Source organism: Elephas maximus, chromosome 7, assembly GCF_024166365.1.
Source record: "Elephas maximus indicus isolate mEleMax1 chromosome 7, mEleMax1 primary haplotype, whole genome shotgun sequence".
NCBI classification, from domain to species: Eukaryota; Metazoa; Chordata; class Mammalia; order Proboscidea; family Elephantidae; genus Elephas; species Elephas maximus.
In genome coordinates, this window is record NC_064825.1 from 24,941,484 (window position 1) to 24,969,098 (window position 27,615).

General features: G+C 36.7%; 1 protein-coding gene across 6 annotated transcripts in view; it reads left to right on the forward strand.

Annotated features, from left to right (window-relative positions):
• MTMR2 (myotubularin related protein 2) overlaps window positions 1-27,615 on the forward strand; it is a 79,966-nt gene that overhangs the window by 26,323 nt on the left and 26,028 nt on the right. For 5 of the 6 annotated variants that reach the window (XM_049889577.1, XM_049889578.1, XM_049889576.1 and 2 more), the window contains 6 exons: window positions 11,370-11,475; window positions 20,153-20,228; window positions 22,170-22,264; window positions 22,440-22,550; window positions 25,723-25,824; window positions 26,884-26,967. In XM_049889577.1, the coding sequence (XP_049745534.1) occupies window positions 11,370-11,475; window positions 20,153-20,228; window positions 22,170-22,264; window positions 22,440-22,550; window positions 25,723-25,824; window positions 26,884-26,967 (574 nt within the window). Of the gene's footprint in view, window positions 1-3,461; window positions 3,480-11,369; window positions 11,476-20,152; window positions 20,229-22,169; window positions 22,265-22,439; window positions 22,551-25,722; window positions 25,825-26,883; window positions 26,968-27,615 lie in introns of those variants that run through there. The other variant, XM_049889581.1, reaches the window with a different exon arrangement.

Below are 27,615 nucleotides of genomic sequence, written 5' to 3' on the forward strand. Positions count from 1 at the left end.
ATTGAAGCTAATAAACAGCTCCGGTGTCTGGAGGCCACAGGGTTAGAGTGTGCCAATCACAGAATAAAAAGCCTTGTAAACATAAGCCTGCCTGGCACTGGCAAGGGTTATGATCCTGAGTCAAGTGAGTTTACATTTTTCTGTTCCATTTCTGCCTGCTTAAATTACTTATTTAGAGAGAAGAATCACTGAGCCAATCATATATGTATTTTTGTGGATATTATAGATATATTTTGAAATGTAAGACATTTCAAATAAAACCATTACTTAGCTAAATTAGATCATTTTCAAGTATATTTTAAAAGATATGTATAGTTTCTTGTAAAATCACTTAACATGAAAATATATAAAGAAATTCTGGTTTATATTTCCTGATAGGATGTGATTTTCAGCTACCTGTAAGCAAGGACATTAATAGAATTTACACATGTCTAGCCCAGAGCTCCTGAAATAAGCCTAGGTATTGGATTGAGTTCCCCATGGACTCTAATAAATAAATATTCACTTAAAGACTTTATTGTAAGAAGCACAATAGTAAAGTAATTTTATTTAGTCTTTGTGTTGTAATATTCAAGACTAAGGCTGTGATTACATAATTAAAATATTTAAAATAAACATATTTAGAATATGAAGCTATTTTACCTTATGAACTTATATATTTTATTTTGGGACAGCCAATTTAATTTTTTAATATGCATCTAGATTGTATAGATATTAGAAAAGGTAGAGTACTCATTTTAGAAGCCCTGGAATACATTAGAACTAAATGGTGTTATCTAGACTAGGATTTTTACCCTTAAAGTACTTGAAATAATTCTAGGATTTGGAGATTCAGGAAATAGCTTTCGTGAGATTCTCCGAAAGATCTATGGCCACTAAAATACTCCAGTCAGTACATATCACAGATAATCAAACTGCAGGTTTTTATATATGAAGAAAGAAAAGTAATAATGTAGAAGCATGACAGGGTAACTGGGCAAATGCCAGTTCCACCTTTGGGCTTAGTTAGATGTAGGAGAAGGAAGAGTCTTCTCTAGAAGAGGCTGTAGGGAAGTATATTACCAGAGGAGATGTCAGTTGAGGCACAGATGGCAGAAAGAATTCTGTTGAAGATGTAAGCGAGTTTATTGACTATGGAATGAAGATTCCAGCAGAAAGCTTAGGAAGAGAGTAGCTGAAGGAAGACTTGGACAGGGGAAGGGGCAGAGAAAACATAGTAATATGGTAATAAACACATGTAACAGAAGAATTGACTAGAGGGTGTGACATTTGTTAAGAAAGACCCAGAATGATAACAGGAATGTTTGAATTGACTACAGTCAAGGTTGTGGGTCTAGGAAATCTGAGGACCAGAGCAGTACTTTATTAAGTACTTAGCTAAGTACTTAAGTAACCGAAGTAGTTACTTAATGAGTTTGGTCTTTGCTCTGAGTTCAAATGCCTTGCTGATTACGAAATTCTCTTTCTCTTGCACTTTATAATTTTAAAAGGAAGATGACCATATAAATAAAGATTTCTAGTCTAATGTAGAAAGTGTTATGTGCAGCAATAGAATATAGATAACAGGCTATGAAAGCATAGAGGACTTCAAGGTTAGTTCTAACTGGAAGACCTGAGTGAGACTTAATGGAAAAGCTGGCTTTTTAGCTGAGTCTTAAGAGGTAGATTGATGCCAGTAAATGGATTGGGTAAAGGGCATTTTGTTTTGGAATGGCATGAGCAAGGCTATGAATTCTGGAAAATACAGAGCTTGTTTGTAGAACAGTTCATAGAAGGTAAACAGAGAGAGATTGACTTCAAGACGAGCAAGGGAGAAATGGAAAAGACCAGTGGAAATTAGATTGTGTTATAGTAGTAGCTATGGAGATCAGAAGCATGCATTAGAGCAGTGTGACAGAAGAAAAAATAACTACTGAAAATAGGACTTTGCATTCAAGTGTGCCTTGCCTTCAATCTGAGTAGCCATGAAGGACAGCACTTCGCTTTGTCATACTAGGAGAACTTTCAACTGTGTGTGTGTGTGCATGCATGTGTGCAAGAGACGGACAGACACACATACTACTGTCCGTTAAGAAAGAAGAAAATTTCCAAAAACCAAATACATGTTTAGGAATGCTTTCAAAAATAGCAAGTTCTGGGCCACTAGGCTTTATAGTCGTCCCGCCCACCCCACAGTTGTCATCCACGTGTGTACAGTACTTGAAGATCATCACCCAAATTGACCTCTTTGATATTGACTGTTATTCATCCAGAACAGGCTGGATTATTTTTAAATAATATTTTTAAAATATCTTAATATTTTAAAAATAACAATAAAGTTAAAATTTTTAAGCTTGGTTTTTCTCATAGGCCAGCTGTAATTAAGAACTTTTGCTTTTCTAGAATGTCTAATTCCATAATGAAGAGGGTTAACTGATATATCAATAAAAAGATTTTGAGATCTGGTCTCCATGGGCATTTTTGTACAAGACTGCCTTGGGCAAGTAGGATATTTTATTTAATATATGTTGTTGATTCATTAACATTGAACTCATAATCAGAAGCATTATAACTCATCCCTGAACGAAGCTTGTCTAACACACACATTTATTCCTCAAAGGCACATCAAAACTGGGCTTAGGAACACTAGAAAGCACTTCAACACTACACTTGGGATTATCTTAAACAGCAAAATCATCAACAGAAAGCACAAAAAAGGTAGCACTAAATAGACTGAAAAGGACACTTGTTTACATTGTGAAAGCTGAAACAAGGAGGTGGAGTGTCACCTTCTGTTACCTCACCTGGGAAAGTGGATGTTGGACAACTCAAATTTTTTGCCACTCAGCACATGTTTGTGGATGACCACAAAAGTTTGCAAAGTATTAATTTTGGGGTTACAAATAAATTTTAAGGATCAGGCAAATTCACTTATGAGTTCTTTTACTTCATCAATTTTTGCTTTAGCTGCTCAACATTTGAAAGGAAGTTTCAGATTCTCCTCTGACATCCATTTTGGCCTTTTCTTTCTTTCCTGTCTTTTCAATGATGTATAATGTCCTCCCATAACTCGTCTGGTCTTCAGTGTGTCAAATCTATTCTTCAGATGGTCTCTAAATTCAGGTGGGATATACTCAAGGTGGTATTTTTGCTCTCGTGGTCTTGCACTGATTTTTTCCAGTTTCAGCTTGAACTTGCATATGAGCAATTGATGGTCTGTTCCACAGTCGGCCCCTGGCCTTGTTCTGACTGATGATATTGAACGTTTCCATCATCTCTTTCCACAGATGTAGTCAATTTGATTCCTGTGTGTTGCATCTGGTGAGCTCCATGTATATAGTCGCCGTTTATGTTGGTGAAAGAAGATATTTATTTGCAATGAAGAAATCATTGGTCCTGCAAAATTCTATCGTTTGATCTCCGGCATTTTTCTGTCACCAAGGCTATGTTTTCCAACTACTGATCCTTCTTCGTTTCCAGCTTCTGCATTCCAATCGCCAGTAATTATCAATGCATCTTGATTGCATGCATGTTCGATCAATTTCAGACTGTAGCAGCTGGTAAAAATCTTCTATTTCTTCATCTTTGGCCCTAGTGGGTGGTGCGTAAATTTGAATAATAGTCGTATTAACAGGTCTTCCTTGTAGGCATAGGGATATTATCCTATCACTGACAACATTGTACTTCAAGATAGATCTTGAAATGTTCTTTTTGACTATGAATGCAACACCATTCCTCTTCAAGTTGTCATTCCCAACATAGTAGACTATATGTTTGTTCGATTCAAAATGGCCAATACCAGTCCATTTTTAATGCCTAGGATATCGATGTTCATGCATGCCATTTCATTTTTGACGATTTCCAATTTTCCTAGATTCATACTTCGTATATTCCAGTTTCCGATTATTAATGGATGTTTGCAGCTGTTTCTTCTTATTTTGAGTTGTGCCACCTCAGTGAATGAAGGTCTCAAAAGCTTTACTCCATCCGCGTCATTAAGATTGACTCTACTTTGAGGAGGCAGCTCTTCCCCAGTCATCTTTTGAGTACCTTACAACCTGGGGGGCTCATCTTCCACCACTATATCAGACAGTGTCCCGCAGCTATTCATAAGGTTTTCACTGGCTAATGCTTTTCAGAAGTAGACTGCTAGAAATTGAGGCCGGTTTCAGAAGGGGGCATGGAACTGGGGATATCATTGCTGATGTCAGATGGATCCTGGCTGAAAGCAGAGAGTACCAGAAGGGTGTTTACCTGTGTTTTATTGACTACGCAAAGGCATTTGACTGTGTGGATCATAACAAATTATGGATATCGTTGTGAAGAATGGCAATTCCAGAAAACTTAATTGTGCTCACGAGGAACCTTTACATAGATCAAGAGGCAGTTGTTCGGACAGAACAAGGGGATACTGATTGGTTTAAAGTCAGGAAAGGTGTGTGTCAGGGTTGTATTCTTTCACCATACCTATTCCATCTGTATGCTAAACAAATAATACGAGAAGCTGGATTATATGATGAAGAACGGGGCATCAAGATTGGTGGAAGACTCATTAACAACCTGCGTTATGCAGATCACACAACCTTGCTTGCTGAAAGTGAAAAGGACGTGAAGCACTTACTAATGAAGATCAGAGACCACAGCCTGCAGTATGGATTGCACCTCAACATAAAACAAAAATCCTCACAACTGGACCAATGAGCAACATCATGATAAACGGAGAAAAGATTGAAGCTGTCAAGGATTTCATTTTACTGGGATCCACAATAAACAGCCATGGAAGCAGCAGTCAAGAAATCAAGAGACACATTGCATTGGGCAAATCTGCTGCAAATGACCTCTTTAAAGTGTTGAAGAGCAAAGGTGTCACCTTGAAGACTAAGGTGCGCCTGACCCAAGTCATGGTATTTTCAATCGCGTCATATCCGTGTGAAAGCTGGACAGTGAATGAGGAAGACTGCAGAAGAATTGACACCTTTGAATTGTGTTGTGAAAAATATTGAATATACCATGGACTGCCAAAAGAACAAACAAATCTGTCTTGGAAGAACTGCAGTCAGAATGCTCCTTAGAGGCAAGGATGGCGAGACTGCATCTTGCATAGTTTGGACATGTTGTCAGGAGGGATCAGTCCCTGGAGAAGGACATCATGCTCTGCAGAGTACAGGGTCAGCAGAAAAGAGGAGGACCCTCAACGAGGTGGATTGACACAGTGGCTGCAACAATGAGCTCAAGCACAACAACGATTGTAAGGATAGCGCAGGACCGGGCAGTGTTCGTTCTGTTTTGCATAGGGTCGCCATGAGTCGGAGCCAACTCGACGGCATCTAACAACAACAACAAATTCACGTATATGAAATCTGCAAATAATGAAGATTGACTATAATTCTTTTGTTTTTTACTTGTATTTATTTTTCTAGAGGGCTTGAGAATTGGATGTTATTTTGTGCAGTATACTAAATTCTACATTATTTCATTAATGATACAGTATAGTAAACATTAGTTTATAAAAATCTAAGCAGTTTTTACATAATCTCGATGCCTTTGAGTTGAGGAACAGAGAGGGTGTCTACCATAATCCCAAGAATGCTACTGGGATATGTCCTCACTGTGGTCTCCTGCCAGCTTGCATTGCTTTCCTGGAATTTAAAACCTTTTGTAGACTGGTTATATTGAAACCCACATTAATGTTCACTGAAATATAACGTTGTTGATCATTATATCTACCCATGTTTATGCTTGTCTGAAAAGAGAAGTTAATCGTTAAAGGCTATTTTGCCATATTTTTAATGAAAGACTGATTTTTAAAATCTGTGACTACAGAGTATTAGTTGCAGAACATGATTTTGTTATTTTATTTCTCTAAGATTTACTTACTTCGTACTTTGGCTCTTATAGACCATTTGGTTTCTTAGTGATAGATGATGTATTTTCTGTCAGTATTCTTTTTGTATAGAACATACTACTCATAATTTCAAGTGGTGCTGAATTGCTTTTAAGGGTTTTTTTTTTTTCTTTTTCTCCCAGAGGTCATACATATGTCTGTAGAGTAGCGTTACACATTCGAACTTGTCCAAAATAGGCTTTATGAGATGTTAATTGCTAGACCAGTTAAAATTGTGTTTCGCTGTACAGAATAGAAAACCCTATTACAGTGATTTGAAAAATCGGAGTTCATTTATCTTATATAACAGGAGTTCTAGACGTATTGCTGACATGGATACAGCTGCTCAGTGGCGCTCTAGGGACCTGTGCTGTTTGTTTTTGGGTTCCTTATGGTTTTTTTTTTTTTTTTAATCCTTGACAGGTTGGCATATTGCTCATATTTACAAGGTGACTACTTCATTTTCAGGCTTTACTTTGACATTCTAGGCAACCATTCCTGCTGTCCTTTTTTAAGAAAACAAAAAATTTCCATAACCATTAGCTGACTTCCCCTTAAATCTCATTGACCAAAATTCTATCAGGTGGCTTTCTTTACCACAAGGAAGCTGAAAGCAAGTGTGTCATCTTGGGCTTGGCAAAAACTGCCCTGACCTGAGCAAAGTCAGAGAAGAAAGGGGAACTGACGTGGAGTAGCTAGCTAACAATATCTGTCACAGTACTGTGTCTAGAGTTTGAGTGTTTTACCTGTTATTTTAACGTGGATGGCATTTAATTAATCCGAAGTTGCCTACCAAAAAAGAAGTGGAAGAAGAAAGAAAATATTCTCAGCCTAACAGTTTTTATTTCTTTACTTTATAAAACTAGATAATATAATTTCTTATGACTGCTCTTTGTATAATAATGTAGATTTCTGGACATAACCACAATCATACTTTGAAATAGTAAATAAAATAATGGGATGTTTACATTAAAAAAAAAAATGAGGTATTTCCACTGGAGTACTATTTTTCATCCATTGAATTGAAATGACAATTTCTTTTTGGGAGAGATGATTTTAACATTATTTAAGTAATTTAATTATTGTCTCCATCACAAGTCCATCAGTTTGTTGTCATGTAGTAACTTGCATATTCCTGTGATGCTGGAAGCTATGCCACTGGTCTTTCAAATACCAGCTGGGCAACCCTCGGTGGTCAGGTTTCAGTGGTGCTTAGAGATTAAGACTGTGTAGGAAGAAGGACTTGGCAGATTACTTCTGAAAAAGTTGGCCAGTGAAAACCTTACAAATAGCAGCAGAACATTGTCTGATATAGTGCATGAAGCTGAGCCCCTTTGGTTGAAAGCCACTCACAGTACGACTGGGGAAAAGCTGCTTCCTCAAAGTAGAGCTAGCCTTAATGATGTGGGTTGAATAAATTTTTCAGGACCTTCTTTTACTGATGTGGCACGACTCAAAATGAGAAGAGACAGCTGCAAACATTAATTAATAATCAGAACATGGAATGTACGAAGTATGAATGTAGGAAAATTGGGAGTCATCAAAAATGAAATGGAAAGTGTAAACATCAGTATCCTAGGCATTATTGAGCTGAAATGGACTAGTATTGGCCATTTTGAATCAGACGGTCATATGGTCTATTATGCTGGAAATGACAAATTGAAGAGGAATGGCGTTACAGTCATCATCAAAAAGAACATTTCAAGATCTGTCCTGAAGTACAATGCTGTTAGTTATAGGATAACATCCATACGCCTACAAGGAAGACCAGTTAATACAACTGTTATTCCAATTTATACTCCAACTGCTAATGCCAAACATGAAGAAATTGGAAATTTTTACCAACTTCTGCAGTCTGAAATTGGTCAAACATGCAATCAAGATGCATTGATAATTACTGGTGAATGGAATTAGAAACTTGTGAACAAAGAAGAAGGATTGTTAGTTGGAAAATACAGCTTTGGTAATAGAAATGACACCAGAGATTGTGTGATAGAATTTTGCAAGACCGACTTATTCATTAGAAATACCTTTTTTCTACAATATAAACAGTGTTTATACACATAGACCTCACTGGATGGAAAACACAGGAATCATATCGACTATATCTGTGGAAGGAGAGAATGGAGAAGCTCAATTTCATCAGTCTGAACAAGTCCAGGGGCTGACTGTGAGATTATCAATTGCTTGTGCACAAGTTCTAGTTGAAGCTGGAGACAATTAAAACAAGTCCACGGGAACCAAAATACAACCATGAGTATATCCCATCTGAATTGGAGACCATCTCAAGAAAAGACTTGATGCATTGAACGCTAATGACTGAAGACCAGATGAGTTGTGGGATGACATCAAAGACATCATACATGAAGAAAGAAAAAGGTCATTAAAAAGACAGGAAAGAAAGAAAAGACCAAAATGGATGTCAGAAGAGACTCTGAAACTTGCTCTTGAATGTCAGATAGCTAAAGTAAACAGAAGAAATGATGAAGTAAAAGAGCTGAACAGAAGATTTCGAAGGGTGGCTTGAGAAGACAAAGTAAATGTTATAATGAAACGAGCAAAGACCAAAAGGAAAAAAAAACACTCAGCATTTATCAGGCTAAAAGAACCAAAGAAAAAATTCAAGCCTCGAGGTGCAATTTTGAAGGATTCTGTGGGCAAAATATTGAATGAACCAGGAAGCATCAAAAAAAGATGGAAGGAGTAGAGTCACTTCAACGTTTATCCATTTTAATAGGTAACATATAATCAAGAACCATGGTATTGAAGGAAGAAGTGCAAGCTGCACTGAAGGCATTGGCAAAAATCAAGGTTCCAGGAGTTGACAGAATACCAATTGAGATGTTTCATCAAATGGATGTAGCACTGGAGGTACTCATTGGTCTACGCCAAGAAATCTGAAAGACAGCTACCTGGCCAAATGATTGGAAGAGATCCATATTTGTGCCCATTCCAAAGAAAGATGATCCAACAGAATGCAGAAATTATCAAACAATATCATTAATACCACACACAAGTAAAATTTTCCTGAAGATTTTTCAAAGGTATTTGCAGCAGTACATTGACAGAAAACTGCCAGAAATTGAAGCCAGATTCAGCAGAGGATGTGGAATGAGAGATGTCATTGCTGGTGTCAGATGGATCTTGGCTGAAAGCAGAGAATACCAGGAAGATGTTTACCTGTGTTTTATTGACTCTGCAAAGGTATTCATAGGTGTGGATCATAACAAATTATGGATAACATTGTAAAGAATTGGAATTCCAGAACACTTAATTGTGCTCGTATGGAACCTGTACATAGACCATGAGGCAGTCATCAAAACAGAACAAGGGGATACTGCATGGTTTAAAATCAAGAAAGGCGTGCATTGGGGTTGTATCCTTTCATCATACTTATTCAGTCTATATGCTGAGGAAATAATCTGAGAAGTTGGACTACATGAAGAGGAACACAGCATCAGGAATGGAGGAAGACTAATTGACAGCCTGCGATATGCAGATAATACAATTTTGCTTGCTGAAAGTGAAGAGGACTTGAAGCACTTAACTGATGAAGATCAAAGACACTAGCCTTCAGTGTAGATTGCACCTCAGCATAAAATTAAAAGATCCCCACAACTGGACCAATAAGCAACATCATGATAAACAGAGGATACATTGAAGGTGTCAAAGGATTTCATTTAACTTAATCCACAGCACCCACGGAAGTAGCAGCCACCTTGTTTTTTGTTCTGTTGTACATAGAATCACTATGATTCAGAACCAACTTGATGTCACCTAACAGCAACAACCATTGTTTTGTTGTTGTTATGTGCTGTTAGCCGGTTCCGACTTATAACGACCCCATGCACTACAAAACGAAACATTGCCTGGTACTGGGCTATCCTCACAATCATGCCTATGTAATTTGAGCCCATTGTTGTAGCCACTGTGTCAGTCCATCTCATCAAGGGTCTTCCTATTTTTTCTGACCCTCTACTTTACCAAGCATGGTGTCTTTTCCCAGGGACTGGTTCCTCCTGATAACATGAAGTAAGCGAAACGAAGTCTCACTATTTTTGCTTCTAAGGAGCATTGTGGCTGTACTTCTTCTAAGACAGATTTGTTCAATGTATTCACTTTAAAACTAAAACATAGTTTTAAATATCATCACAACCCAAAGATGAATTATTTCATCAAAATTTAATGAAAAAATTTGATTATTGCTGTAAGGAAGACATTTTAGTATGTTGACATCGGAACTTTAGAAAGATGTATTTTTTAAGCAGAACTTTAAGCCTCAATTCAAAGTGTCTAAGGATTTTCCACTATTGCTTTTTCTTACTGTAACTAATTTTTTTTTAAATGATAAAAGGAAATGATATAGATCAGTTTGTGGCATAGTTATATTATCACTGTGTTTTTAAATTTAACAAACATACTGTATGTTAACATTACATGCAGACGCTGAAGTAGATTTTGTGGAACAAAGTAAGTACAAGAGATAATCCTTGCTCTTGGGGCGCTTAAAATTTAGTTTGTGAGACAAGACATACATACTTGATATCAGTAAACAGTAAAAGGTAGTATATGATCAGGTACCCAGTGGACTATAGGAATTTAAGAAGATAAGCAGTAACTGATTACTTTTAAAATTTACTGTAAAAATAATTAGGATTACTTATGATAATTATGATTAATTATGATAGTATAATGGAAGAAGTAGATATTTAAATGTGGAATTTTTAGAAGTATAAAATTTTATTTGGTGAAAAGGAACAAGGTACAAAGACAGGCCCATCTTTCCATGCTTATTTTTTTTTCTTTTGCTCATCCAGCCCTATTGAACTTTTTGTAGCTTTTCAAATGTTCCATGCTCTTTTATACTTCTATGTTTTGCAGTCTTTTTTTTTTTTTTATTTCCTCACTTGATTTTGACCTGGAAATTTCTGCTTATCTTTTAAGACTCAATTCATGCATAACCTCCTCTGTTGAAGTCTTCCCTGACATTTCTGAGCAGAGTTAGGCACTTCCTTTTCTTCTTTCCTATGGCATCTTATATATGCCCTTTCTTCTAGGATCTTCACATTGCATCATTTATTTACTGGCCTGTTTTTGCCACACACTTGTGAACTTCATGGACATTAGGACTGTGTAATATTTAAAATTTATCTCCAAGTCACAGTTCCTGATGAAGTGTTTTACACATTGGACCACTCAGCGACTGTTCATAGAATGAGTGAGTGGATGGATGAATGTATGTATGGATGGATAAAAGGAAGGAATTTGTATGTTTAGGAGCACTGGAGAAGTCTGTCAGGAGGGAACATGAATAGTAAGAATACTACACCCTGAAGGAATAGAGAATTTGCAGCTTATCAATATTTAGAACTTAGATTGGGTAGGCAAAGTAGGACTAGTTAACAATGGGAGTTTTAATAAATAATGGATTTCTAATAAACAGAATTTCTGAAATTTGTCTTTAAAGACTCCATTTTTGAAACATACTGTGCTTTATATTTTATAGTGCCTCCACTTCTCATTCGGAGAATTCAGTGCATACAAAATCAGCTTCTGTCATATCATCGGATTCCATTTCAACTTCTGCAGATAATTTTTCTCCTGATTTGAGGGTAAGTATACTATTCTTAAGGAGCTCTGGTGGCACAGTGGTTAAAGTGCTTGGCTGCTAAATCAGAATGTCGGCAGTTCAAACCCACCAGCTATTCTGAGGGAGAAAGATGTGACAGTCTGCTTCTGTAAAGATTTATAGCCTTGGAAACTCTGTGGGGCAGTTCTACCCAGCCCTATAAGGTCGCTTTAAGTTGGAATTGACTCAATGGCAGTGGGTTTGGTTACACTGTCTTTAAGCTCTGATGAAGTTTTTTGCGTTAGCGATTTGTGGCCAACACTATCAATATAACATTTAGTTAAGTGGGAGATATTGATGAAGTATTCTCAAAGACCTGGGTCTTTATTAAATATCCCAGAACAGGCCAGCAAATCTGAAAGTCTTATATGTTTGTAAAAGAAAAATGTGTAATTCATTTCTAAGTTTGATAACTTTTAAGTTCGTTGTCAAAACATAATTAGTGAACTTCTTTGTACTCTAAAAGATTTTCATGATTACTTCCATAATAATGGATACTTACTGTGTGCCAAGCATTGTTCTAAGTGCTGCACATAAATTATCTCTTATGATACTACCACCATTCTGTGAGGTAGGTGCTATTATTATCACCATTTTACAAATGATAATAATGACTTACAGAAAGATTAAGTAATATGTCCAAGGTCTCATAGCTAATAAATTGTATTGTCAGTATTCCAATTTATGCATTCTAGTTCTGATCCAAGTCCCTTAATCACTGTGCTATAGTGCCTGCACATATCATTATAGTTTGTAAGTATTCCTCTGTTCATTAAAGGTCGTTTTTATGAAATTACCCACATCTGTGACATCCTGTACATGTGTAGTCTATAGCGTGTTTATTGGGTTTATAATTATTCTAATGTGATTTTTCAGATAGTATTAATCCCATCAAAGCTTAAAAGAATAAAAAGCTTGAATGAGTTTTTGTTAAAAAGAGCCAATTGATTTTAACAGAAGCAAAGTAGAAATTATTTAAAAATTAGAAAGCATGAAAAAATGAAAGTCTAAGTGTATCTAATATACTCATGATACAACAAGAATAATATTGTCTCTATTCAGTTGATAGTAAGGGGATAGATAAGGAAAAGTACATGTGATACACTTTTAGGTAATAAAATGGGATACTTATTAACCTGATTCTATTTTGGAGAAAACAGGCTGGTTTTCAGACTTTAAAGCTAAGCATGATGCTGCTGTTGTCACTTCTGTTACAAGTCATGGATGTTTCTGTTACAAGTCATGGATGTTTCCGTGTGATTTTTTTTTTTTTTTACAGAAAAGTAGTTTAATAAAGGGCATTTGATAAAACTGAGCAACTTTTCTGGATTTTTGAAACTTTTAATAAGAAAGGAATAGATGAATATTTATGTAAGCATTGTCTTAATATTAAAATATTTAAATGCTAAAAGCATTTCCATTAAAGAACAAGGATGCCTGCTAGCATGCCCTGTAATTTCGCATTTTTCTATAAGTATTATCCAGTGCAATTAGGTAAGAGAAATAAATGAGGGGCATAGTATTGAAAAAGAAGAAACAAACATTTTTACCCAGGAATCCAGAAAATCAAATGAAAACTATTAGAAACAAAAGACTTTAATCAGGTGGCTGATTACAAAATTGATATTTAAAAATCAACAGCTGTCTTTTATAAGAGCTCTGGTAGTATAGAAGGGAAGGAAAGATCCTATTTATAATAAAAAATATATAATACCAAGGAATAAACTTAAGAATTATGCAAAAACTATATAAAGAAAACTTCAAAACTTTGTGGAGGGACTTAAATAAATTGAAAGACACACCTTTTTTTTTGGATAGAAAGACTCAATATTGTTCAGATTTTAGTTCTCCTTTATTTTATAAATAACATGGATACTGTAAAAATACCAAAATGATTTCTTTAATTTGACAAGATAATTCTCAAATTCGTAATGACAAATTTTGGAAACAACGTGAGTGCCTTTCAATGGGAGGATGGTTAAATTGTTTATGTCTTTACAACTGAATAGTATAGTCTTTGAAAAGAAAGAGATGAGTATGTGTGGATATGAAAAGATGATGTCTAAGATCACTTAAAAGTACAGAACAGTGTGTGTAATAAGCTCCCATTTGTTGAGGATAGTGAGTGGGAGAGGCTCTGGATACAAAAGCAGATGGTATTAATTACGGGCAAGGTGCAATGGTTCTAAGTGCTGGACTGCTACCGAAAAAGGTCAGAGGTTTGAAATCAGCGGTAGTTCCACAGAAGAAAGATGCAGCAGTCTGCTTCTGTAGAGATTGACAATCTTGGAAACCCTACAGGGTCGCTATGAGTCGGAACCAACTCGACAGCAGCGGATTTTGAGGGGGTTGGACTGTAAACAGGAAGACACGTTTGAAGACTAAAGAATTCCAAGTAGAAATTGATAAAGGGCTTGTACTAGGGTAATGACGTAATACAAAATACTGGGTGGATTTGGGGGGGGGACTACACACACACACACACGCATACAAACATATACATATAAAACAAAAACCAAACCCGTTGCCTTTGGGTCAATTCTGATTCATAGTCACTGTATAGGACAGAGTAGAACTGCCCCATAGGGTTTCCAAGGAGCGGCTGGTGGATTCGAATGGCTGACCTTTTGGTTAGCAGACTGAGCTCCTAACCACTGCACCACCAGGGCTCCATACACAGACACATACACACCACCCCCCCCCACACACACATGGGTGTAATATGTACAAAGCTGGTGACCCTTTAGTTTGCTTCTTTCTAACTGCCCTTCCTCTTTGTACTTTGCTGATCTTCCCTCCTCACCTAATGGAGTGACCGTAAGGTGACTTCATCCCTTCCTTCCCCTCCCCCCTTCTTCCCTGTACTCCTGCTTTCTCATGGCTTCAGCTCTCACCTCTCTATAGATGTTGTTGTTGTTAGGTGCTGTCAAGTCTCTTCTGACTCACAGTGACCCAAGTACAACAGAACGAAACACTACCCCATCCTGTGCCATCCTCACAATCGTTGCCATGTTTGAGCCCATTGTTGCAGCCACTGTGACAGTCCATCTTGTTGAGGTTCTTCCTCTTTTCTGCTGACCTTCTAGTTTACCAAGCATGATGTCCTTCTCCAGGGCCTAGTCCCTCCTGATAACATGTCTAAAATATGGGAGAGGAAGTCTCACCATCCTCACTCCTAAGGAGCATTTTGGCTGTACTTCTTCCAAGACAGATTTGTTCATTCTTCTGGCAGTCCATGGTATACTCAGTATTCTTTGCCAACACCATAATTCAAAGGTGTCAATTCTTCTTTGGCCTTCCTTACTCATTATCCAACTTTTGCATGCATATGAGAGAATTGAAAATACCATGACTTGGGTCAGGTGCACCTTAGTCCTCAAAGCGACATCTTTGCTTTTGAACACTTTTTAATAAGAGGTCTTTTGCAGCACATTTGCCCACTGCAATACATTGTTTGATTTCTTGACTGCTGCTTCCATGGGTGTTGATTATGGATCAAGTAAAATGAAATCCTTGACCACCGCAGTATATCTTCCATTTATCATGATGTTGCTTATTGGTCTGGTTGTGAGAATTTTTGTTGTCAATTCCTGAAACCTGGATTTTCATTAATGCCTCTAGTGCAGCTTGGACTTCTTCCTTTAGCACAATCAGTTCTTGATCATATGCTACCTCCTGAAATGGTTAAACATTGACCAATTCTTTTTGGTACAGTGACTCCGTGTTTTCCCTCCATCTTCTTTTGATGCTTTAAGTGCCATTCAGTATTTTGCCCATAGAACCCTTCAGGGTTGCAATTTGAGGCCTGAACTTTTTCTTTAGTTCCTTCAGCTTGAGAAATGTTGAGCATGTTATCCCCTTTTGGTTTTCTAACTCCAGGTCTTTGCACATGTGATTATAATATTTTGTCCTCTGAAATCTCCACTTCACCTCTTTTACTTCATCATTTCTTCCATTTGCTTTAGCTACTCTGCATTCAAAAGCAAGTTGCAAAGTTTCTTCTGACATCCATTTTGGTCTTCTTTTTCTTCCTGTCTTTATAATGACCTTTTTCTTTCTTCACTTACGATGTCCTTGATGTCATCCCACAACTCGTCTGGTCTTTGGTCATTAGTATTCAGTGTGTCAAATCTGTTCTTGAGATGGTATCTAAATTCGGGTAGGATATACTCACAGTTGTACTTTGGCTCTCGTAGACCTGTTTTAATTTTCTTCAGCTTCAACTCGAGCTTGCGTACGGGCAATTGATTATCAGTTCCACAGCTGGTTGGCCTCTGGCTTTATTCTGACTGATGATGTTGAGCTTCTGCATTGTTTCTTTCCTCAGATATAGTCGATTTGATTGCTGTATATTCCATCTGGCGAGGTCCATGCGTATAATCACTGTTTATGTTGAAAAGATGTATTTCCAGTGAATATGCTACTGGTCTTGCACAATTCTATCATGTGAACTCCGGCGTCATTTTTACCTCTGATCGTTAGTTGTTTCTCAGCCTCTACTCCCTTATATCAGTTGCTTGCTCTACAGTTGCACTAGGAAGCTGTCATGTCATGATCAGAGTTGTAAATCAATTGAATATAAGGGTCAAAGAAGCAGTAAAGTATGATTTGGGTGATGTACAGAGTGATTGCTGTGTTACCCTTTACAGATACAGGATTCTTTATAGCTGTCTTTACAGGAGAGGGAAGGAACTGGCATTGACTGTACCTTGTGCCACGAACTCTTAGACATTCCACATATTTCCTATGTGCTCTAGAAACAACCTGTATTTTAAGATTCAAATTTGAAAATTTTTTCTTGGTATAAAGTCATGCTTTCCATACTGTTCTTCAGATACTTATCTTTTTTCCTTGCTGAAGCATCAAGGGTGATGTAATGTTGTCCAGCTCTTATTAATTGTGGTTTCAGCTGAAAACCAAATTGTCCTTGACTGCGTTATAAAAAGAAAGAGTTTCTCTGTGCTAGAGCTTGGATGTACTTTCAAATGTGTAACCAATTAGATCTATCCCAGATGCCCGTCTGTGGCTCTACCCTGTTCAGATATTTGTTTGTATGATTTAGTTGCCCACTTTGTGGTTTGTCAGTCAAGTTGTATAAAAAATAGAAAAAATGAAATTGATGTACACAAATTTTTTTTTTACATAGAGTTATCCTAGGAAGAGTAAGTTTCTTTTCTTTCCCTCTTTTCAGGATTCTAGTACATAAAGAAACTGGGAAGGATAGTTGGTAACTTCTGTAGACTTATTTTTCTGTTTTTGGGCCATTATTATTTAGTATTTTTCAGATTTCAGAAAAATTCCTTCCTGTTTTTCTAACCATTCCCTGTGAAAACTGACTCATAAACTTGCTAACATCCAGATCATCATTATATACGAGGTTTCCGAATTTCCTTAATAGCAAGTTCCTGATGAGAGGGAAGGAGAGGAGGAGGGAGGGAGGGAAGGAGGCTAAAGCGACACGGAAAATTACTGAATTACTGAGCAGTTTGAAAATAGTTTGATGAAGTAATCATGGAATAAAATGGAAAGGAAAAAAAAAGGTTGGGAAAGAGCAAAACTGAACTGATTATATATTAGGAATAACAAAAAAAGAATTATAAGTTTTAGTCTTCATGGGTTTTTCTTTTCACCAGTGAGATTTTGATATGATTAATAGAATTCTCTTGATAGTAAGAAACAAATTAAAAATTGTAATTAAATGCTATCAGAAAACAGATCTTGTACTATCTTACCTGTTGATATAGTCATAGCCCTGGATGCATCTGATAGTGAATGGTTTGGATAACCATTTGGTAACATTATTTTGGCTCAACTAAGAGAAAGAGTTTTACATATTCCTGGACATTTCTCCAGTCCTTCTTCTCATATCTGAGGGTTATATAACTTCTTTCCTACTAAAGCCATTTTTATGCTAGTGCAGAAAAATCTAATGGATCAGTCTAACTTTGCTCTCTTAGTCCTCCAACCCCTCTTCTAGGAAGGTAGGCTCTGGTGTTTTTGAGTTATCTTTCCTGTTTTAACCTCACTTTCTTTATTGAATCTGCATTTCTGTCTTCTTCCATTACCGACATATCTGAGATGCAATTCATCTCAAGTAAAAACCATCAAGTATTACTAAAAATAATTGTTTGTGTTTGTTTTTATAAATGTAGGGTCAAATTTGATCGCATCTTCCAACAAGTATCTTGTATTCCAGTTTATGTCTACTACTGCAGACTAATCTAAGATTTTGATATTTCTCTCCTAGATTATTACCATTTCCTCTTTATTGTATTCAGTTCTGTGTACTTTTATGACCATGTCTTCCGCCTCCAGTAGACACCGGCAGTGATTTTTTTCTTTATATGACTGGTCAAGTTTAAGACCCTTACCTTTCCTTCCTAATAATTATAAAAATTCCTAAACACACCGAAAAGTTTACTGGGAACAACCTATATCCACCATGTAAATCCTTCCATTAATGTTTTATTCTACTTGTTTGTATTGCGTATCCATTCATCTGCCCAACCTCTTTATCCCTCTATCTGTCCATCCATACAGCTGCTTTTTGATGTATTTCATAGTCAATTGCAGGCATCAGTATACTTCCAAGTAAATGCTTCAGGATGTAGATCATTAACTAGGTTCAGTATTATATATAGCTTTCTTTTTAGAATTTAATTGTGGTTTTGTATATATATATGTATATATTTGCCATTTTTACCATTTTTAAGTGTACAATTCAGTGACATTAATTACATTCACCATGTTGTACAGCCATCACCACTACCTATTTCCAAAAAATTTTCATTACCCCAAACAGGAACCCAGTACCTCTTAAGCAATCAATAACTACCAATTTTCTTCTCCCCTAGCTCCTGGTAACCACTAACAAACTTTGTATATTTGTCTGTTCTGGATATTTTATATAAGAGGAATCATAAAATATTTGTTTTTTTGTTAACAGTGGCAAACGTGGCTAAGAAAAAAATGGACAATAAAGATGGAAATGTTCATGGTTTTTAACAATGAGGAGGTTTTTGGGGAGGGAGCCAGTTTCCTGGAAGGGTAGATGGCAAAGCCTGATCACGGTTGAAGAATTAATGGGAGGTAAAGCATATTAGATGGGAAATACCAACAATTCTTACTGTTTGGCAGTGAAAGAGGTGAGGAAGTGTTCTTAGTAGCTGGAGGGGGATGTATTTAGCATATGACAGCTTGGGGTGTTTGTGTGTTGTGTGTGCCTTCTCTGGATTGTAACTCCTTTAGAAAACCCTGGTTTCTATATCTTTGCTTTTTTAAAATCCAGTGCAGCACCTTTTACAAAGTAAACTATTCAATAACCATTGTTGATCATGATTATAATAATTTATTTAGTACCTCTTTTTCAACAGTGTTCTCAATATCATTTTCAAATTCTCCAAAAAGGTATCAAATCTATATAAGGACTTGTATTTTATCTGAGTTTAAAAGTATTAAGCCTGTGAGTTGTGGAATCATCTTGCAGAAAGCAATTTGGCTTCTGTACTTGGTTCTTTTGAGCTGGACCATACCTAAGGCTAATGAGTGGGGCTGACCGGACCAAAAGGGACCACCTGGTGATCCAATGTTGACTAGCCTTGGGAGGGATGATGTAATTTATCATAGCCACGCGAGGAGGCTCAGATGAGCTCTCTGGTTAGCGAGAACATCTCTCCTGGGAGGATCAGGTGTCCCTTTGGGATATAGAAGCTCTATGCAGGGACCGCTCCCAGATCTCACCCTATGCATTTCTTTGTTCGTATCCTTTATTGTGATAAATCTGTGATCATAAGTACGGTATACTCTGTAAAGTCCTGTAAGTCATTCTAGCTAATTATTGAACCCAAAGGGGCAGTGAGAGCCACAGGGTCTCGTGTCTGCCTGTTTGGCAGTTTGAAAGACTGTGTTGTTTCAGCTTGTGCTGTCTGACCTAGTTCTGGGTGGCTAGGATCAGAGAAGGGCTGCATTTGCAGCTGGTCTGAAGGATGGTGTCCATCTAATTTGTGGGCTTTGATCCAGCTCTGGGTGGCCAGGGTTGAAGATAGAGTGTACTGCTTGGGCAGCTGGCAATGAGAATAGAGAAGTGGGAAAGTGAGGAATGACTCCATCTTCACACTTTGGGGATTGGATTCATGCTGATCCTTACCAAAGTTAGCAGCGAAGGTCGTTTTACCCATTTTGCACTTGCTTAGCTCCGTAGCCCTTCAACATGACATAATGAAAAGAAAATGGGCTTTAGAGTCAAATAGAACTGTAATTCAAATTCAGACTCTGTGGCATTTTTTCAGCTATGTGATCTTGAACAAGTTAAATATCATTTTTGGTCTCTTTTTCTTCATTTATGAAATGGGAATAATAACACCTCTTTTTTAAGGCTATTTATTGTAAGATTCAATGAGAAAATTTATAAAATGTTTTCTATACTATACTAAAAAAAAATACCTGATATAAATTAGGCACTCAGTTACTACTTCCTAGAAAAACAGCAATCTCAGATGTTACACGTGCCAGTACTACAGATTTTATAATTTGGTTTAAAACAGTGTATGATCATAACAAATAGTGTATGTGCTATGATGTTATAATTTTAAAGTGAAAAATTAGCCTTTGAATAAAAACCGTTTCTTTTCTTGCCTCTGCTCTCCCTTTTTCTAATCCAGGTCCTGCGGGAGTCTAACAAATTAGCAGAAATGGAAGAACCACCCTTGCTTCCAGGAGAAAATATTAAAGACATGGGTCTGTAATGATATTTTTTATTTAATATCCTCCTCCTTTCTGACTGTACAGACTATTCAGTACAAATATTAGGCGTTTTTTTTATCATAGGGACTTGATAACTTCCAGCCTTCCCACCATCTTACTGTGTTCTGCAAGCCTAGGTATAGACCTGTTTGTAGTATTTATATTTGGACTACTAGGAAACATGAAATTTGGATTCTGTGAAAAATTTCATATTTTTGAATGGCTGCGTTGACATGGTGGGTTGCCTAGAGAAACATTGAATTGTCACTTTGTACAAGTAATTTTCTTAAAACACAGTCTCTCATAATTATCTGCCTCCTTTATTTTCTTTCTTTTTTTTTCCTAGTCATATTAACTCAGGTGAATCTTTGGATAAAAATATTTCCTTCTCATTGCAAAGCAGGCAGGTTGCACACAGGTGCCTTTATCTCCAGCCTGAAGAGCTAAGCATATACAGTACTTACGGACTAGAAACTGAAACAAGCATTTAAGCTATTTCATTTGTCCTTGTGCTTTCGCTCTACATCATCCATGTTGGTGATCTACACAATACCCATGGATTTTGAGAAATAGTGTGGTTTTTTATTAGGAGAATAGTTTCTGGGCCAAAGTAGACACCACCTTTTGTTTCATTATCAATCATAATTTTTTAAAAAAGATTTAAGTGCTTAATCTTCCTTAGCTAGGTGTCATTTTCTTGTGTAAAAAACAAGGCAAAGACAGGAACTACCCTCTAAGTGGCTTGTGGTGGCACAGTCATTAAGCTCTCAGCTGTTAACCAGAAGGCTGGCAGTTTGAAACCACTGAGCCACTCATGGGAGGAAGATGGGGCAATCTGCTTTTGTGAAGATTACATCCTTGGGAGCCCTGTGTGTCAGTTCTACTCTGTTCTGTAGGGTCACCATGAGAAGGAACTGACTCACTGGCAACAGGTTTTAAATTTAAATTCTTAACGCTTGGTATATTTGTCTCTTCTTGTTCTTGACCCTTTATTGAATACCTGAGCCAGTTTCCACTCCCCTCCCTCCCCTTCAGGCTCATGTATACCCTAGGCTCTAGTTCTACTGAACTACTTACTGAGCTAGATATTATATATAATCAGCATTGTATATAATATAATAACAATATTATCATTTTTGAGTGCTTGCTCTCTCATTTAATCATTCTTAGTAAATTTCTGAGAAAGTTATTAACCTCATTTTGTAGATGAGCAAACTAAGGCACAGAGAGATTAGCTAGCTAGTCAAATTAGAGTAAGCATTTAGATATTTGTTTTTCTCCTCCAAACCTAAAACTCATATTGTTTCTACTATGATAAATTGTCTTATAAAAGACTACCATTTAGTCCCTTTTGTTGACTCTTCCTTTAAATATCAGCATTTCCTGGGATTTCACCCTTTTCTATATATTCTTCTTGATTGACTGTACCTAAATTAGTAGCCTCACGTATCACATGTATGCTGATGAGTCCAAAATTTGTGTTCCCGTGTCTTTACACATATAAATAAATGCCTCCTAGACACATGCCCTTGGATATCCCATAAAACCAAAAAACCAAACCCATTGCCGTCGAGTCGATTCTGACTCATAGTGACCCTATAGGACAAAGTAGAACTGCTGCCCCATAGGGTTTCCAAGGAGCGGCTGGTTGTTTCAAACTGCCAAGCTTTTGGTTAGCAGCCATAGCTTTTAACCACTGCACCACCAGGGCTCCAGATATCCAATAAGAACCTTATATACAACATCTCCAAAACAGAAATCATTACTTTTAATCCCAAACTTACTCTTTTTCCTGCGTTCTCTGTCTCAGTTAATAAACTAACAATTGTTAGACTAACAATCAGAATTCTATTAAGTTTTTTTTGTGAAAAGATGAAAATGCAGTTTTACATAACGTGCTGTGTATACTAAACTGTGGACTCTTTGCCTTTTCAGCCAAAGATGTAACTTACATATGTCCATTCACTGGTGCTGTACGAGGAACTCTGACTGTCACAAATTACAGGTTATATTTCAAAAGTATGGAACGGGTAAGACTTGTTCTTGGATTGGATTTTTGTATGTACACCTGTGTGTTTACAGCCAGTTTTGTTCACCTTCAATTATTCCTAATGAAAGGATTTCTGATAAAGATTTTCCTTAGTTATAATTATATAGTGCCAATTGCTCAGTTTTAATTAAGTGATTTTCCTTTCCTTCCATTAGGACCCTCCGTTTGTTTTAGATGCCTCTCTTGGTGTGATAAGTAGAGTAGAAAAAATTGGTGGTGCTTCCAGTCGAGGTGAAAATTCTTACGGACTAGAAACTGTGTGCAAGGTACATTTTACAATATGTATATGATTTTATCGAATTTGGAAAAGCTTTCATTTAAATAGGGCCTGTGTTTGGACACTGGTTTCAAAAATATCAATTGAGTTTCATATTAGAAATGTCATTTTAGTAGAAGAAAACACATAACGTTTAGTAATAAAGAGAAAAATTGACCCATCATAAATTAGATTTGACTTCTTTGGGTCCCAATTCAGTCTCTGCATTTTGATATGCTCACATAGCCATAGCATCATCTTTTCATAATGACCATTGTAAATATGCATAGTACTATGCAGAATACAAGGTACTTTCACAGTTTTTATTTCACTTTGAGTAAGGTAGGCATGGTAGACATGATTACCTTTGATTTACAAATTAGAGACATGAGCCTCTGAGCAGTTAAGGCCTCAGACTTTGTAGTGGATGGCGTGGCTTCGATTTATTCCTTATCACCTATCTTTTATATTTCTAATTCTCCTACTTTTTCTGCTTCTGAGATAATGGTAGGAAAACTTGATATTGTAGATCGTTACTGTTTTCATATCCCTGGCATTCTTTAAATGCATTGTCTCTTGAACGAAACTTAGATTGTACTTGTTACATTTTTACCACTAAGTCATAGGCGTTTACTATCATGTACCACTTCCACAGGCCACCGTTCTCCTTATTAGGGCTTTATTAACACCTGCACAAATCTGACTCCAAGATCACATTTTTTTTCTTTCATTTCCGGTTCTGCCCTTTGCAAAAGTAAAAGCAACAGCATGTGCATAATTCAAGATCCTTCCTTATGCTAAAAGAGATTTCCTGTGCTAAAATGTGTTACGATATATGTTCTTAGAAGTTTTGTGAACCTGGTATCAAAGCTAATGACTTAGTAATTTTTATGCTTTTCCATTATAGCCACAAGGGCTCTGTTGAATATAATAGCTGTCAGCCATGTGTCAAGCATGCTGTCAGCCATGTGTCAAGCATACTGTCTCCTAATCACTTTCCTTTAGTCTAATAGTAAATAGAACATAGAATATAGGAAAAGGTGAGAGAGGATGACTTTGAAATCTTATCATTTTAACTAATTTTTTATGTGGAATAAGATGATTATAAACAAATCTAAAAACTTGTAGGGCCCCACTATGATACTTTTAGACAGTTCAGTGGTTAAGGTTGATTCTGAATACCTCCACTAGTTATAGAGATATTCATGTTCACTGAGGAAAAACAAGACATCAGCTTAGGTTTCCTTAGATGGTTGTTTTAAAAGGTAACAGAACTAGCATTCTAGTGTGTCAGATTCGTAATAAGATGTTTTACTTATTCATAAACTGTAGGTACAGTGGCTCCCTTTATAAAGTGAACTTACATAGGCCATTTTTATCCATTGGTAGGACTTAGGTGAAATTTAATATTTTTTATCTTATTCCCAAAAACCAAACCCATTGCCGTCAAGTTGATTCCAATTCACAGCGACCCTGTTGGATAGAGTAGAGCTGCCCCATAGGGTTTCCAAGGTTATAAATCTTTATGGAAGCAGACTGCCACATCTTTCATCTAGGAAGTGGCTGGGGATTTGAACCACTGACTTTTCAACTAGCAGCCAAGCACTTTAGCCACTGCACCACCAGGGGTCCTAATCTTGTTTCAGCGAGATAAATATTCTCTTGGAAAGCAACAGAGTTATTTGATTTTATGTGGTGTTGTTGGCCATAGGCTTAACTTTATTTGATACAAGTTCCATCCTTAAGAATATAGCCTCAAATTGGAACATGGTATCTACATAAAAGGGAACCCTGGTAGCATAGTGGTTAAGAGTTTAGCTGCTAACGAATAGGTTGGCAGTTTGAATTCACCAGGCGCTCCTTGGAAACCCTTTGGGGCAGTTCTACTCTGTCCTATAGGGTCACTGTGAGTCGGAATTCACTCAATGGCAATGGGTTTGTGTTTGGTTTTTTGGTCTATATGAAAAACTAGTTGCTCTAAGTGATGAAGTGTCTCTGTGTCCGGTTTTACAGTATAGGGCATAATAAAGCTAATTTGAATTCTGTCTATGTTAAAGCATTTAAATAAAATGCGTAGTCTTGAAATTGTTCTTAATTCCCTATTTTTTCTAAGTACTGTTAAGATGTCAGTAAGCAAGAACATGAATAGCTGTATTCAGCTTAAACACAGAAACTTCCTTGAAGACAAATAATGGAAAGGAGCTTTGCTCTTTATGAAAAGCTGACCTTAGAGCCTGGATGATATCAACTTGACTCTTCCAAAGTTCAGGGGGCATTGGTGGTTCAGTGGTAGAATTCTCTCCTTCCACGTAGGAGACCTGGGTCCGACTCCTGGCCAGTGCACCTCATGTGTAGCCACCGCCTGTCTATCAGTGAAGGCTTGTGCCTTGTTATGATGCTGAACAGGTTTCAGTGGAGCTTCCAGACTAAGACAGACTAGGAAGAAAGGCCCAACGATCTACTTCTGAAGATCAGCCAGTGAACCCTGCGAATCACAACGATCTAATCTACAACCGATCGTGAGGATGGCACAGGATTGGGCAGCGTTTCATTTGCTTTTACATGGGGTTGCCAGAAGTCAGGGGCTGACTTGGTGGCAGCTAACAATAACAACATTCAGCGTTCACTTGTCATAGTTGATTGAAGAACTTGGACATGTAATGGAGGAAGACCTGTAGGCAGGGATTGGTTCTGTTAGTCCAGCAGCAGAAGACTTAAGAAGAGAAGGTCCAATGGAAATGAACCCTGGGTAGGGATAGTAGGTAGGAAGATAATCACCAGACATAATGGGAATGGAGACATATGAAATGTAATGGCAGCTAATCAGATATCTAACAGGGAAATTCATGACAGAAAATGGGCTTTCTCAGGGAGAAAACATGTAGATAGTGTGTATCAGTCATGAGTGCCTATATCAAATGCTTCACTGGCCAGTCTGGAATCCATAAGCAGAGGTAAATTTTCCACCCTTTGAATTCCGTCTTGTATGAAAGTGCCTTGTGTTTCCTTTTATTTCTCCCAGTAAATCATCATAAGTTTCCTGCCTCCAGGATCTGTTGTCTTATTTATTTTTGTATCCCACATTAATGAATCATAATTTTTTACATAATAATTGTAAGTTACTATTTATTCCTTAAATAAAAAATGAACTATAATTAACTTGGACACTAAATCTTTTCTAGGATATCCGGAATTTACGGTTTGCTCATAAACCCGAGGGGCGAACAAGAAGGTCTATATTTGAGAACCTAATGAAATATGCATTCCCTGTCTCTAATAACCTGGTAAAATGTTTCTTACCTTTAAAATATCTGTATTATAATAATTAGGGTAGTATAAAGAAACTTGTCTAGGCTACCTAGGCTCTCTACATTTATGTTCCTGCTCTGCCCTTTAACCAGATATATAATTTAGGTTTAACTGAGTCTCTTGGACCAGTTTCTTAAGATATACAATGAGAATGCCATACTAGCTGATTTTTGAGGCTCATTTCAGCACATTCTATAATTCTGTGATCTTCCTGTCTATGGTGTTTCCATGATGAAAAGCTGTATGTGGTCTTCATTAGGATTTGAAATGTCCTTTACAATTGGGACCTCAGAATAAAGGCTAGCAATTTTGGGAAAGAGGGAAAGGCAGACACATCCTGAGTTCCTACTATGTGCTACAGTGTTAAACTCCCTCATTTACATTCTATCATTTAAATTCCACAGTAGCTCAGTGGTGATAGGTATTATTTTATTTATTCCCATCTAGAGATGAAACTAGGAGACAGTAAGCAAGGAGATAGCTAGTAGAGGAAAATATTTGGAATCAACACTGGTCTTCTGACATCAGTTTCAGTGTTTTTCTTTTACGTCATAGTTGTTTCTGCCGTTATGTCTATTAAAATGATAAATTTAAATGGCTTTTTGTGGGCACCCAGATCACTAATTACATGCCAAAAATTAAAATATTTTAGAAAATATAGCATCAACTTCAAAGCTGCTTACCTGCTGATATGTGCAATATCAAATTTGTTAACTATATCAGAAGATGTCTTTGTTATGTAATTTCTTCCATTATTGAACAGCAAATTTACTACAGCTACCAAAGTTAAGGAAATATGTTGAGATTTTAAATTTTGATAAATCTCGGTGGGTTTCTGTGCTTCTCTGTATGTTTGGAAAATATACAAAAAAATTAATTTACAAGATTATAAAACAATGATATAGAAAAGGACATCAGTACAAAATACCCTCACAGATGAGAAAATGAAAGCTTCGGGTATGACAAGGATGTTTCTGATTCATCATCTCCTTAAACGCCTCACTCAGCTGTTAACTCTGTTTACTTTTTTGTAGCCCCTTTTTGCTTTTGAATACAAAGAAGTATTCCCTGAAAATGGGTGGAAAGTGTATGATCCTCTTTTAGAGTATAGACGGCAGGTATGTGCTTCTTTTTTTTTTTTTTTTAATTTTAGTAATCTGTATTCTTTTTATTACAAAGAAAGCTTAATGTGTAGAAGTAAGCAGCTTTCTATAGTTGTTCAATTTTTTAAGTTGTTTTTATTTATTAAATGAAGGCTAATCTTGATTGCGCTGTAGTTTCGTTTGAACTCCTTTTCAGAATATGTTAATGATTTTTTATGAATCTTTACTTGTAAATGTACTGATTTATTTTAAAAGTGTTTAGCATTTTTATAAATAAAAAGAAATGATAAGTATATGTAGGTTTTAATATTTTTATATGTATTCAATGTTCTTTACTTAGATTATTCCCTATATGGGTATCCTATGAAGCCCTGGTGTCGCAGTGGTTAAGAGCTCGGCTGCTAACCAAAAGGTCGGCAGTTCAAATCCATCAGCTGGTGCTTGGAAACCCTATGGGGCAGTTCTGCTGTGTCCTGTAGGGTTGCTGTGAGTTGAATTAGACTTGATGGCAACTTTTCTTTTTTAGTACTTAATTCTGGTATTCTATAATTTAATTCTGAAAATATCTAAATAATTGTGTTAACTTGTAAATTATCTCCACATAAAATTTTGAAAGTTTTACATCTTAACGGAGGACATACTATACTTCTGATTATTTTGTGC